Source organism: Struthio camelus, chromosome 10 (assembly GCF_040807025.1).
Source record: "Struthio camelus isolate bStrCam1 chromosome 10, bStrCam1.hap1, whole genome shotgun sequence".
NCBI lineage: Eukaryota > Metazoa > Chordata > Aves > Struthioniformes > Struthionidae > Struthio > Struthio camelus.
Window position 1 is genome coordinate 14,010,835 of NC_090951.1, and position 14,072 is coordinate 14,024,906.

Below are 14,072 nucleotides of genomic sequence, written 5' to 3' on the forward strand. Positions count from 1 at the left end.
GGAGGCATACTCTTAATTAGGCAAATCAAAACTTGTACAACTTCAAGTTAGAACAGTTAAAATGGTCAAAGGCAACCACTGTGCGGGTGCCTTTGAAACAAATCACAAAAATGTAGTTTAAAAAAAAGGGGAGGGGGAACATGGCTCCTCACTACAGGTAGAAGCGTTCCATCCACTTGGCCTTTGATTTCATTAATATTGTGGGAATTGAATGCACCCAAATTCAAAGCAAAAAAAATAAAAAAGAGAGAGAGAGAGAGAGAGAGAAAGCAAGGTTTGCTTGGCAAAGCATCCAGTGTTTTTCTTGGGTTCTTACTTATATCAAAATACTGAAAAGTTTGCAAGTTACCATGTAAATTTTTTAAAACTTTTTCCTCCTTTGAGTATGCTAAAGCAGTAAATATCCCCTTCAGATGCCACTAGCACAGATAGTCTATATTGCTGCTACTCTAATTTAAAAAGCAAGTTCTTTCTAAAATCCTGTATGAGTATATGCATGCAGCACTGCTGATTTCAATGGAGTAGACCACATATAAGACTAGAATTTGGCCCACTGGGTTTAACATTAAAAAAATGTATTACTAACAAACATGACTAAGTATATTTCAAGAGCAGCTTCATGATTCTGCACAAGTGTTTTCTGAAATGGTCTAAAAGAAGATCTAAAACTTACCACACAAGTCAGGTCTCTTGATACATCCACTAGTTGCTGTGCTACTTGCAAGTCCATTAAAGGCTGCTAAGCCATCAGAGCTGTAAGCTCTTAGGACTGACAACATGTTCATCTGCTTCTCCAGGACCTGTGGACCCTGAACTTGTTCGGGTTTCATCACTCCTTGTGCAGTTTCATGAGAGGACAGAAGATTCTGACTGTGCCACTGCTTTTCTGACGCTTGTGGCAGTGGAGATACGAGCCCTTGTGTTGACTGTGAGGTGACTGCACTTTGTATATTGTCGCCTCCTTCACTGCTTTCTTTATTTAGGGCAGACAGTTGCTTATTCATGATATCTGGTTCTGTTTCAATGTCGTCATCTTCAATGTTTTCTTCCTTGGAAGATTCCATATCCTCAGATGAAGCTATGTCAGAAAGGTCATCAGTAGCACTTTTATTTACAGAGTCAGAGAGCAGAATATTTGGGTCATCTTCGGATTGTGTTTTTGCTTCAGATTCATTACTGGTGCAAGAATTTTGTGCTCCTGTGCCAATAACACCAGGATAAACACCAAACTGCTTATAGAAGTCTGTTGTAAAATTACAAAAGGTAGACTCCATGTGGCTGGGCCAGGCAGTATTCTTTTGCTCCCCCAGAGTTTCTTTATTTGGTCCTTGGGTCATTTTCTCTGAAGCGGAGTCTAGCTGGCTAAGCATGTTTGAAACTACTGCCTCCTTGCTGGACTGCACTGAAGAGGGGAGCAAGTTCACTTTATTAACTGAGGTTGAAGCTTCTCTAGATTGGTCTTTGTTGCTCCCTAGGATGTTGTCTTTACGTTTAGCCTTGCCCAAGTGATTGGCCTGGAGGTGCAGAGCCATTAGTTCCATAGATGAAGTTGTGAAGGAACAGAACAAGCAGCCATGCCAAGCGATGTTGTCTTGCACAGTAACAGAGGAACCTGGGAGGGAGGCTGCATCTGGCCTTACAGATAAGTCAAGAGGTTCGTATTGTGACTTTTCTGTTTTTCGCTGTGAGGACTTGCTATTTATCTTTTCCTCGCCACCATCTGAGCCGAGAGCTTTTGCTGAAAGTGGATCTGATAGGGCTTTATCCTTCATTTCTTTTTCTTTCTTTAAGGAACTTAGGACAAAGCTGTCCATGAAAGCTTGCAAAGACCCTTGGAAGTTCACTCCATTCCCAACCATGTTCTGATAAGCACGGCCAAGTTCAGAGAAGTGTGCTCCTTTGGAAGATATCTCTGAACCCTTCATATTTTCTGAAGATACTTCAGATGACATGCCAGCTGCTTGTCCTTGTTGATCTCCAGAAGAAAGCATTCCTGATGTCCACTGCTGTGAGACCATGCCACTTCGGAAATCAATACCAGGAAGGCCCTTAAAGGCTCCTCTCAATATATCTGGTCTAATAAACACAGAACTTTTACTTGATGTTTCATCCTTGTGTTCTTGATTTGCAGTCTGCCCCGAGAGTGGTCCTGCTCCATTCTGTCGCTCCCGATGGTGTCGCTCCAAGTGGTATTTGAGGGATGCAGACTGAGTACCAGCATAATCACAATGCGGACACTTGTAAGGTTTCTCACCTGTAAGTATGTACAAAAAAACAAATAAAAAGAAATAGAGTTTACTGCACTTTGGTGCATGGATAAGTGAAGAAAAAAAAACAACATTATCTGCTTGAAAACAAAAAGATCTTAGAGCTAATAATTCCTTTTTTAAAAAGAAATGTCTTTGAAGACTAATTTCATAAACTGAACATTTCTAGAATGGGTTTCCAGCATGTGGGGCTATTCAGGAATGACATGCTATCTACACACAATTAGCTATCTTTTTCTTAATCTAACATGTAGAAAACTGTTGTAGAATTAAAAGCTATGATTATGAAAATGAAGCATAACAATTTCGACCACAGTAATCATTAAAAGTACAAGTTTAAAAAAAAGAGAGACAAAGAATGTAACAAATGGATGGTTGCAATATTTTGTGTATACAATTGCTCTAAAATTTGTTTAAATTATACACATGGAAACCATTTTTAAACCTAAAAATTTTATGGCACTGTTACGCAAGACTGAAATGAATGATTTAAGTCTTGCTCTGCAGTAAATCATGGATATAATTAGCAAATGGCATACTGCACAAGTAATTTATCATTATTTGGAGGGCACCATTCCAGAAGGATTCAAAGATCTGCAGACCTACTGCATTGTTTCTAAATAAAGAACTATAAATACAGATTTTATAAAATATTAATATCATTATAGTACATTATGACTGCAGCATGTAAGAACATATAGTTAAAATAAAAAGTAGTCAATAAAATTAAAAAGAAAAGTAGTAATAAAACGGTACAAAATATATTTGGTTTCTGTATTTGAAATTAGTATTATCTACTGGATTTTGCAGTCTTTTAAATTTGTACTAATGGCATTTCTAATGCTCAAGTAGTAAAATGTGTAATTTACCTATCAAAAGCGCTTTTCTAGGATCAGCTTGAATAGTGTTTCAAAACATAAGATGATTTTCATGAATTAAATATATATTGGAATTCCATACTAAACTTTTATTGTTCTTCCTATATATTAAAAGTGCTAGAAGATATTGCCCATATAATAAATACTGAAATACCATCATAAATATATACCCAAGAAGAATGTATGTCTAAACAAATGTACATCTAAATTTGTGCAGAGCACTTGTTAGCAATCAAGAGTTCCTTTTAGAGGAAGAAGTACAGAAATACTCTCTAAAAGAGAGAGTGATCCATCCTGTGATTCAGACCTGTGAGCTTCTTTTTAATACTACCCTGTCAATATTGGCAATTATTTCTGTGGGGGAGCTCAAAAACAAGAAGAAACAGTTTTCTCTGTCTACCTTTTCTCCAAAGTGGTTTAAAGGGCAGTAAACCTCCTCTGAACAGTACAACGGAAATATCTGTTTCTAAAACTTCCTCCAAAATAAAAAAATTGTATAATATTATGTAGTTTACCAAAGCAGTTGGAAGTTACTCATTTTCAAATAATCTCAAAATCTACTTAAAACGAAGCTCAAGGCTCAAACTATTTTATTTGTTTAAGCTAAGGGCTTGATTGAAAGACTGAAAAGTACTTGGGAAACTCCCCTCTCCCTGATCACACGAATTTACTAACGAGATCCAACATCAGAACAGTCAGGATGGCGTGAACAGGCTGGCTGACCACGAACAGCGGCTGAATACGTACGGTCAAACAGACAGTGTTAAAGCAAATTATAAGCAGTGGAAATTCTAAATCCATAATGTAATCCAAAAGCTAAATGGTGAGACATGAGAGCTTTACATCAACTGCACTAATCGACCTTTTTAGAGGAGAAAAGGGCAGCACCTCAAACAATAGGTGTTCAGCAGAGGAAGAGGTAGTAATTAGCGTGGTTCATGCATCACGCCTGGGTCCACACAGTGTAAGAGAAGCAATCAGATTTCAACATTTCAGTGCAACTTCTGACTCTTTTACAATCACCTAATTAAGTTCTGGCACTCCACCCATAAGAATTAGGAGCTGCATTTTAGCGTGAGTCGTGCAAAAGCAAACAACTTCTGTAGTGCAAGAATCACTGAGCCGAGATGGTCCCCAACAGTTCTGGCTTCTCTCCTCTTAGGGGAGAGTCTCTGTACCACCTCTCCCGTTGACGGCATTTTCGGGTAGGGCCAAGGGGACAGAAGACATCGGCTGTTTGTTTGTTTGCATTTCTGCAGGGGCTGTTTGGGAGCGTGTAAACTCTGACAGCTGTGCTGCCAGGCACAACGTGGACAAACATTCCTGCTGTTTTTACAGCATGCACATACTGCAACATTTTTGAGCCATTTTCTGTTATTCTGATGCTTGTCCCACCAGTTACTGTCAATTAAATAACGGTCACTAGTGACCTTGGACACAAATTAGGTATTTCAGATATTGCCTAAGAACTAACTAGATTGGTGAAAAACAAATACAGACTTTGTAAGGACGAATGCTTTCACTTTCGAGTTTTCACTCTTCTTAACTGAAAAGCTCTTCCACAGCGTCCCCTATGCCTTTACGGAAATCTTTAACACAATTATATTGATCGCTTCCTTTTATTCTAATGGTAGTTCAGTGTGTATGTGCATTAGACATCAAGTGACAGCATTAGAAAGTGTGTCCGACTATTGCCGGTGCTGTGTGGCCCACTGGATAACTCACCTCTGCAGCGATGAGCATTTTGCAATACAGGCTGCATTAATGATGCTATAAACATGCAGGAGCTGCTCATGGCAATAAGTATATTTAAAAAGGGGTATAAGTGAGTTAAAATAAGCTAACTAGTGGAAATACTAATAATACTTTGCACTTACAAAGTATCTTCAGTCCAAAGCACTGTCCACAGCAACATGCTCTTATTTTGGATTGCTGAACTCTGAAGTCATTACATTTTCCTTTCAAAAGCCTCTCCAGTGAGCGAGCTTTCTTGCAGTAAAGGAAACCTGCATGCAGCTCACCAAAAACGTCATAAGCATTGAATGGAAAGAAGACACTGCCTGAGACAGTATGATTAAAAGTTCAAATCTCTCCTAGCCATGGTACGGTGACTCTGTGGTGCTCCCACCTCTTGAATGGCCAAAAAGGTGAGCTAAAATTGAAGGCCCGAGCTTGGACTCAACACGTAGCAACGCACTGAGCTACCTTTACACTACAGGATTGGCCAGATAACACTGTTCAAAGGGAATTGCTCAAAATTCTTTTTTTTTTTTTAATTTAAATCAAAATATTGCCAGCAACTAGTTTACTTCAAAGCAACCTTAACTAGTGCTACTGCAAGGGTAAGCACTGGGAGTAGGGAGTAGCACTGAGTAGGTTTGATCATCTTCAAATCTTTCAAATTTAGTGTTTCAGTACTTCCTAAATTCAGAAATTGTGCAGAATACTTAGATGCTAGTTGAACTATTCAAATTAACATCCAACAATGCCCCATGCAAGTCCCTCTACAAATGACAAAACTTAGTTTTAAGCTGCTGGGGGGGGGGGGGGGGGGCAACAGGAATTAACCTCAATAAAACGATCTGAAAGTGAATCTACAGTTTCAGTGGAAACCCTAAAGGACCCTGAATTTCCAGGACTCTAAGTGCAACTGTAGTAGCATGTATTCAAAAATACAAAGTGGGACAAGAGCGCTAAGGCACAGTTTTTGTTAGGAGAAAACCTGTTCGTGTCCCATACTTTGGCAAAAAGGTTCTGAGAATTCATGCTTGTGTAATGACTACCCCAGTAATATTGCCAAGAGCAGTGTCTGGATGAGTTATTTAACATTTCATATTAGTTCACATAAATTAAAGTTGCCACATAGGGGTGAGGGAATATGACTTTTTCAAAATACTTTTCTGCATTTCATGTCAAGGAGTCACTTTTCATAGTTCACAAAGGTAAAAACCATCCTGGTCTTGCTAATTCTCTGGCCCTGTCTACATCCCTGCAAACCTTTTCACAGCTGAGTAGAAAGAGTGACTATTTCGATGTGTACAGTAAAAAGTATCTGATAGAGAACAACTATCTAGGCAACGTAATCATGGTTCTGAGCTATCTACGACTCTGATTTACAAGACACAAGCCATCTCACAAGAACTACTTTATATCAGGATGCAATAAAACAATAACATTCAATGCTGCTTGTAAAATTTGTACAAAAACTTGGTAGATAACTGGAAACAGACATGTTGCCCAGTAGAAACAGGTCTATTTATACCGTCGGTTGCATAAACAACACAGATGTATAACCTATTCAGACTACCACCAGTCCCGCTCACAAGGCAATCTAATCACACTAGTCATAGGAATTCTCTGCAACGGGCTGTGCAAGGAGACCACAGCCAGATTATAAGTAGATTTACAGATTTTAAGGCTGGAAGGCACAATTATGATCATCTAGTCTGATACGCAATGCAACACAGGCCAAAGACCCTCACGTGATAATTCCTGCATCAAAATCATAACTACAATTTGAACTAAAACATACTTAGAAAGACATTCTGTTTTGTTTTAATCGCAGCAATGAAGGAGAATCCAACATGTCCCTAGGTAAAGTCTGACTGGTTAATTACTCCCACCATTCAAAATATATGCCTCATTTCTAGCTTGAGTTTGTCCAGATTCTGCTTCCTACTACTGAATCCTGTTACATTTTTCTCTGCTAGACTAAAGCGATTTGTTTAAATCAAAAAACTACTCCCTAAGAAATGTACTTGCAGACTGTAAACCACTCACCTCTTCACCTTCCCTCAGTCTTGAGTGGAATGCCCTTCCCAAATTTTTCGTGTCCTTTTTTACATTATGGATACTCACTAAAGCTTTGATAAAATTTCAACTTGATATTTTTCTTTTTATACAGTCAAAGACTGTGTTTGTACCCATAGCTACAGCAGTCATCCAAGAGCTCACATTTTGTTGCTTCCCTACCATAATCCTAGTCCCAATTCATCAATGCCTCCATTATTTGTCCCTTTACGTTTTGTTAATTTAAAATTCATATTGTTCAAAGAGCTCACTTGACTAAGTGACAAATCAGTTCGTCCCCGTTATTTTTATGATTTCACCACTTGTGCCATTGGAAATTTTCTCAACAGTAATTGTATATACTCTTCGAAATAATGATGAAATACCAAATAGACTAAGTACACACACACACACACACACACACACACACACACACACACACATATATATATATACACACATACACCCCCCCCACACACATATATACATATATATATATATACACACAGACTGTGCATACTGTTTTTTTTAACAATATCACATAGAAAAAATTACTTTCATGAACTTATTATATCAAAAAGTCTTTTATCAACTAAATATCAACAAATTTCACACAGAAATTTGATGAAACTTATTGCCTAAAATACATTGACTGGCATTAATTGTGCTACCAATTCTTAATTATTTACCAAATTGATTCTGTAATTTTACCTGAAACTGATGTCAGGATTGCCTATTTATAATTTTCAAGGTCTTAACAGTCTCTCTTTTTGGAAATAGTAGAATAGCTTGAGCTTTTTTACTACTGTCAGTGCTCTGGAATTTCCTCCGTGTTGCAAGATTTGTTTTTTAAAAATCCACTTTAATGATTTGGAGAGCTATTCAGCCAATACTTTTAATACTGCTATGTACAAGTTATCCAGTCTTACTCACTCTAAAGAACATTAAAATATAGCGGGCTACAGCATAACATACTCACTACTTGCTGACGGAACTGAAGTACAGTATCATTGGAAAACACTTATAAAGTCATCACGCTTTTTTCCGACCAAAGGGCAGCAGATTATTTAGTCTTCTATACATGGCTGATAATTCTTTATCCATTCTTGTGCAGTATTAGGAAGAAAACACCTGTTAAACCAGCCGGATCTACAGAACTTTTTCCTGTTCTCCATAACACTAATAGCCTCATATATTTGTTCACTGTCACCTTTAGTTTCCCTTACCAAATCCCTGTACTTCGTGTCAATGTACACTTACTGCTGCGAACACCTTTGTTTAACTCTTCACACTTATCAACATACAGCTTTTCAAAAATCTGCAATGCATCTTACACTTCCCTTCCCCCTTGCTTGTTTTGTGTAGCAAGACTGCTGAAGGAGTCTGCGTGGGGACGCTGCCTCCTGAGGCCTCCTGGTGCTGCTCCTCAGACCAGCGAGGTCTCTGCCCCTGCCCAGGGTCCCCACCACCTGCTGCTGCCCCTGGCAGCCAGCGCTGCATTTCTGACAGTGGCTCGGAGACAACATCAGTTGCCATTTGATCCTGTACATTTCTAAACAAGATATAGTTTTCTTCCACGCAAAGCAAATGAAAGCAAACATCTTGCAATTCCAGCGAATACTGCTTAATGAAAATACTGAAAACATTTTATAGCATTTTTTATTTTACAATTGAAACAGTTATTGATAACCTATTTTATCCATTTTGCAGTAGATATTTTAGAAATGAATTGCTGTATGGTTTAATTAGTTCATTATTATGCCTATTCTTACATGGTAATTTCTTTTATCATTCTAATCATTCACTTCACACTTTTTAAACCAAATGGAATATCAAAGGTTCTGTAGGATTATTTTTGGATCCTGCACATGTTTCACCACACAATTAATCTGTTTGTCAGAAATACTAGTTAACTTCTTCTCATTACTACTTTCCTTTACTAGCAATTTTTGTCTATTAAATAAGACGGAAATACCCATATCCTGTAGACTGAAAGATTTTTGATGCTTTGGACTCAGGCTATTAAAGGTTTTCTATTGTACACTAGGCAGTACAGTAAAATATTACAATTTTTATAAAGTTTTATAATTGAATATTTCCATTTATTTATATCTCATCCACAATATTTATTTAGTCTTTTTACATGTCTTTACTTAGTTAAAACACGGAGAGATAAATATGGTTGTTCCTTTGCAGGGAAGACTCAGTACATTAATATAAACTGTACACTAATTCCCCCAAAGCATATATATATGTTGTAAACCTGAAGACTTTTTACACAGCTGCTTATTGCTAAACAGTGCCTTGTCCAGAAGGGGACAATCTGTGTCTCTAATTGCTGTCACTGAAGCTGAGATTCATTATGTGACTTTCCCATTAAAATGTGAGCATTAATTTGTATAATGAAATATCACCCACTGCAGTGTTCATTAGCCATGCCCTACTGTATACTGCACATTGTTAGCTACCTAGAAACTGTAGTTAATTTCACTAATGGATATTTCCCTACTTAGTGTTTGGTAGGAAATTTATACTGTAACATTACCTCTTAAACTTTTAAGGAAATTTAAATTCAATCAATTATTTTCAACAAAAGTTTGGGATGTCATTAAGACAGCAGAAAAGGCATGCTGTACAATGTTAAGGATGGGAAATCTGGAGAAATCTAGAGAAATGAAAAGTCCTTTTAGTTCATCTCAGAAATGTAAGAATAAAGGATGTTCAATACCAAAATTGTCTCCTCTTGGAGCACACATACCCATTTTCCTTAATTATTCATATTGCTCATCCCACTACAAGCGCCTTCAGAGAATGGCAACAGGCAGTCTTTTTTTAGGAAGAAAATGTGAATTGAAATCATTTAAAATAGCACCATTTTTACTGTATTTCATCAGTTCGTCTAAGCAAGTTTTAAAATTGGCCAGTCACATTTCCTAGGGAAAATGCAGTAACACCGTAAGATGCATCTAATGCATCTAACGCATGTAACATAGCACATACCGTATACAGACTCACAGTCTACTGACCCAGCCCTGCCAAGCCCTTTCTCCCTATCCCTCTCTGTCTCAGGTTCCTTTGGTTTAGCACAACCCAAACCCTCTTTAGGGCTATAATTTGCTCATGTACATTACTCTGCTTTCATCACTCAAGGGATTTGACTGTGCCAGCCATACTGGGAATATGCCTCAGCACCTAGTGACCACACAAATCCATGCTGGTCTACATCTGCAGTACTTTCTGCCTGCTGACATGAGGTGCTAGAGCTAATCTGAAAACTAGCCCTCGCATCATATTTGCTTTTCAAAGACAGAGCATAAGAAATTTTAATTTTTTACACTTAACTATTTCTGTGCTGTACAGAGGCCTAGGAACGTACAGTGAAAACCACATGCATCAAATTGCTTTCAGTGGGAATTGAGAATGCTCACGAATAAACAGAAGATGCTCAGCTCCTTGAAGGGTGGAACCCCAAATTGCTAGCTTCACCGGGGAAAAAAAAAGGAAGCTTTGGACACTTCGCAGCCGTATCATCATTGTTTTATAACCAGGAAGCTGAATCATAAAGTGGCTAGTCCACTCATGTGTCTACTATGAGTTAAAAATGGAATCCAGTTTTCTTTTTTCCTGGACCGACTTCATAATCACTGAACCCTCCACCCTTTTCAAATGCCATCACTGAGACTGTCCTGGAACCTATGTCCTGGAAACTATGAACTACACTGTTCTTCCCTGGCAGGCTGGAAACAGAGAACAAAAGTAGTACAGAAAAGGAGAAATATGCGCATGCGCAGTGATAACTAGGCAACTAAAACCACCATAGAGTTCAACCCTCTACCCAAAGATACTCTATCTCATTAATAACATTAACTTCTAATTTTTGTACTTTATCTGCTTTTTCCCTCTAAAATATTTTAGGGATCTATGCGTATAGGGAGGACAGAATGACATCAAACTATAACTATATCAAATTATTATTCTTGACGGCCTCTGCAAAAAAAAAAAAAAAAGCAGAATTTTTAGATTTATTTTTCTTCATGGTTTCCATAAGTTCTTGATCACTATAATTTTAGAAATGGGATCAAATTCTTAGCTGGGGTGGTATAGTCCCACCACTTTACCGGAATCTCTTCCTGATTTCAGCTGGTGCATACACATACTTTGCCCCCACTGCTGCATCTCTTTGCACAGAGAGCGTGTGCAAGTTGAAACAGGCAGTTTGAAGGAGCAGGGCTACGTGGCCCATCTCTAGTCACTGGTCAACATAAGTCAGAGAGCCATAGGGAATTCTTTCTCTCCCATCTGTAAGCCACCAGGCTCGAGAAACTCAGGCACTGCAATTCCTTCCTCTTCTCTTGGGGTCACGCAAAGGCAGTCTCTTCCTTCAACTATTTTTAGAGCAAGAAGGAGAAGAAACTCTGATTTCACATAAGTATGCCGTTTTCTTCTTGGCATACAAAAACAATCAGACATCGTATCTTACTATCGCTCCTTAAAGCTCTTGCTGGCTGAATAGCGTTCAGGTAGTTAAGAAGAAACCTTTACAATTGCATGCTGAGACTCAACTGAGCATGCTAAATAAAACTCTATTTTTTCACTCATGAAGTTTATTATAGGGTAGTGAACTACACGGAAACTGAGATTCAGCTGTCAGGAAGGTAGCAATCCTAAAATATCCCAGGGAATAAAAAGCAACCCAAGCTACTAGCTAATGCTTCTAAAACAGAGGATAGCTTCCTCCTCTTGTGGAGGTTTAAAAGGCTTCCCTAGCTTTTTTTGGGCCGATTGCCACAGAAGCACCTCCTGGTTGGATCAGACTTTGGGTCTCGCCTTGGCACGCATACCAAACCAACCTACTTGTGTGCCTCCAAACACACAGATGTTCGAAGGAACCTGACTTCTGCTGAACTGCTTGAGCTCATCTCTAACAAACAGGTGCTGTGAGAACAAGAACAGTAATTGAGTTAATGTAGTGGAGAAACACAGTAAAGTGTTTTTTATCAGTCAGTTATATGATCCAGGCATATAATAAAGATAGAGTGTGACATAAAAAGCAGGAAACTCTGTCCTGATAAGTATGAACTAACCTATATTTGTTTAATAACTGGTATCTATTACATCATTTCCATTTACTGCAAAGCAACTTAATTTTTATTTAATAAGTCTAGTAATTTGCCAATTTACATTTTTATAATATTTATGATGATTATTTCTAATATGTAAAACATTGCTCCATTTAAACATATTCTTGTCATTATTTACAAATACTTTGTTCTTAATTTAATAGAAACTGATCTTTATCCATTTTAAAATTATAATGCCTTTTAAGTATATTGCAAATGTTGTTTCAGCAGCCTGTATGATGTTTCCATAATTTTTTGTTATTTTATACAAGGCTTATTTTTTTCTTGTTTTAATTTTGTTTAGTCAGTTTTAATATGCAGCCTTTATGGAATATTTCCATTGCAATCCATTAGTTCTAAGCCACAGATATCAAATGCATAATCGCTGCCATCCTTAAAACAACAACCAAATAACCACCATACAATAAAAAAAAAAAAGGAGAGATAAGTATCCACAGGTTATTTTAAAGTATTTTCCTTTATGTCCTCCATTAGTAAAAAATGTCAGATTATTTAAAAACTCATAGTTACGAGATTATTTTCCAGTAAAATAACCATTTATTTACTATTACTACATTAGAGAACACACAAATAGGAGTTTCACTGTGTTTCACTGTGTCTACAAAGACCAACACACTGAAAAGAATAACCTTGCCGTAAACTGTTTGCAATCCAAACAGATAAACTACATTAAGGGCCAAATTTTCAATTCAGATCAAATCTTCATAGTCAACTCCACTCCACAATCCAAAGAAAGAGAAAAATATAATAAATAATATGTTCCATCTGTTCAACAAAATTTTTTCCTTTAAATAATTTTCAATCTTCATTTTCTTTTTTCAAAATCAGGCCTCACATTTGCATACCCAATATTAAAATGTTACACCTGTGTAAGCATATAGGAGGGATGTGGTCGTACTTTTGGGAAGAGAAGAAAATACTGCTTATCTGCTATTTCAGTGAAGTAAAAACAAACAGTGAAGTTTGTTAAGTAGGAGATACCAGAGGAGGAAACACCAGAAAGTATTTCTTTGTGCAATTTGTTTTGCCTATTGATTAAAAAAGTGGCAGCAAATATTTTGAAATTCTTTAAGAAAGGTTTGAAAAGAAAATGCTTCTTCAATTCCACTGCCCACTATATCCTTTTACAAAGAGAAGAATCTTAAATCTCCAACTTTTCAAACTCTCCAAAAGCCTGCTACAATACCTAAGACTTGGAATATAACAGCATCACTGTGACCTTGAGTCATACACGAATTTTCTAGTGATGTCCATAGGACCTGAGAATATAAACATAATATGTCAGATTTTAATTATGGAATGTGTAAGCCTTCTTAAACATACACTGAGTGTCCATGAGAATTCTAGGCTGCGCATATGTGTTTGTTCTTAAACAAAAATAGTATTATAATTTAAAGGGAGTGGTATATTATTCCAGTATCCGGAGCAGTCCACCTGACAAGTGACATACCAAAATAAAGATAGAACCCAGACCAGTAGTGGGTCTCAATAGGATAGAAATGCTGTTATTAAAGTAATGCATGGTAAAGTAGTAAGTCTGGTGACTTCTAATGCAAAAATGCTGATCCATGAAGCTGAAGTTTTCATATGAACCAGGGAGAGGTTAAAAACGAGCATGTTAAATTGAACAAAAAAAGTAAGTCTGAGCAAAACATACAGAATCCCTAAGTAGGTCCTAAGGAAGGCCTTTGAAGCAGTTAGTACAACTAAGTCTGAAACCAATAGGCTTATGTCTATTGAAGGACAAGGGTAATTGAAGGAAACAGTGATGAAGCAAGGAAGGAGACAGAAATAACATCAGCTGGGAAAAGATGAGTCTACTAAAGTGGTCTTTATCCAACAACATGCTCCTTGTGTGTTTATTTAAGACTGTCAAGTATCTTTCTCAAAAGGCTTTCTCCAGCTACTGAGTCCAAATCTACACTGGGAGTTGAGACTCCTAGCCAAATACCATGTTTCCCCCCCAACACACACACTGCATGTGTCAATGGTGCTCC

General features: G+C 37.5%; 1 protein-coding gene across 19 annotated transcripts in view; it reads right to left on the reverse strand.

Annotated features, from left to right (window-relative positions):
* Window positions 1-14,072, reverse strand: part of ZNF536 (zinc finger protein 536) — a 358,374-nt gene that overhangs the window by 126,029 nt on the left and 218,273 nt on the right. For all 19 annotated transcript variants that reach the window (XM_068956015.1, XM_068956021.1, XM_068956011.1 and 16 more), the window contains one exon: window positions 674-2,254. In XM_068956015.1, the coding sequence (XP_068812116.1) occupies window positions 674-2,254 (1,581 nt within the window). The remainder of the gene's footprint in view (window positions 1-673; window positions 2,255-14,072) is intronic.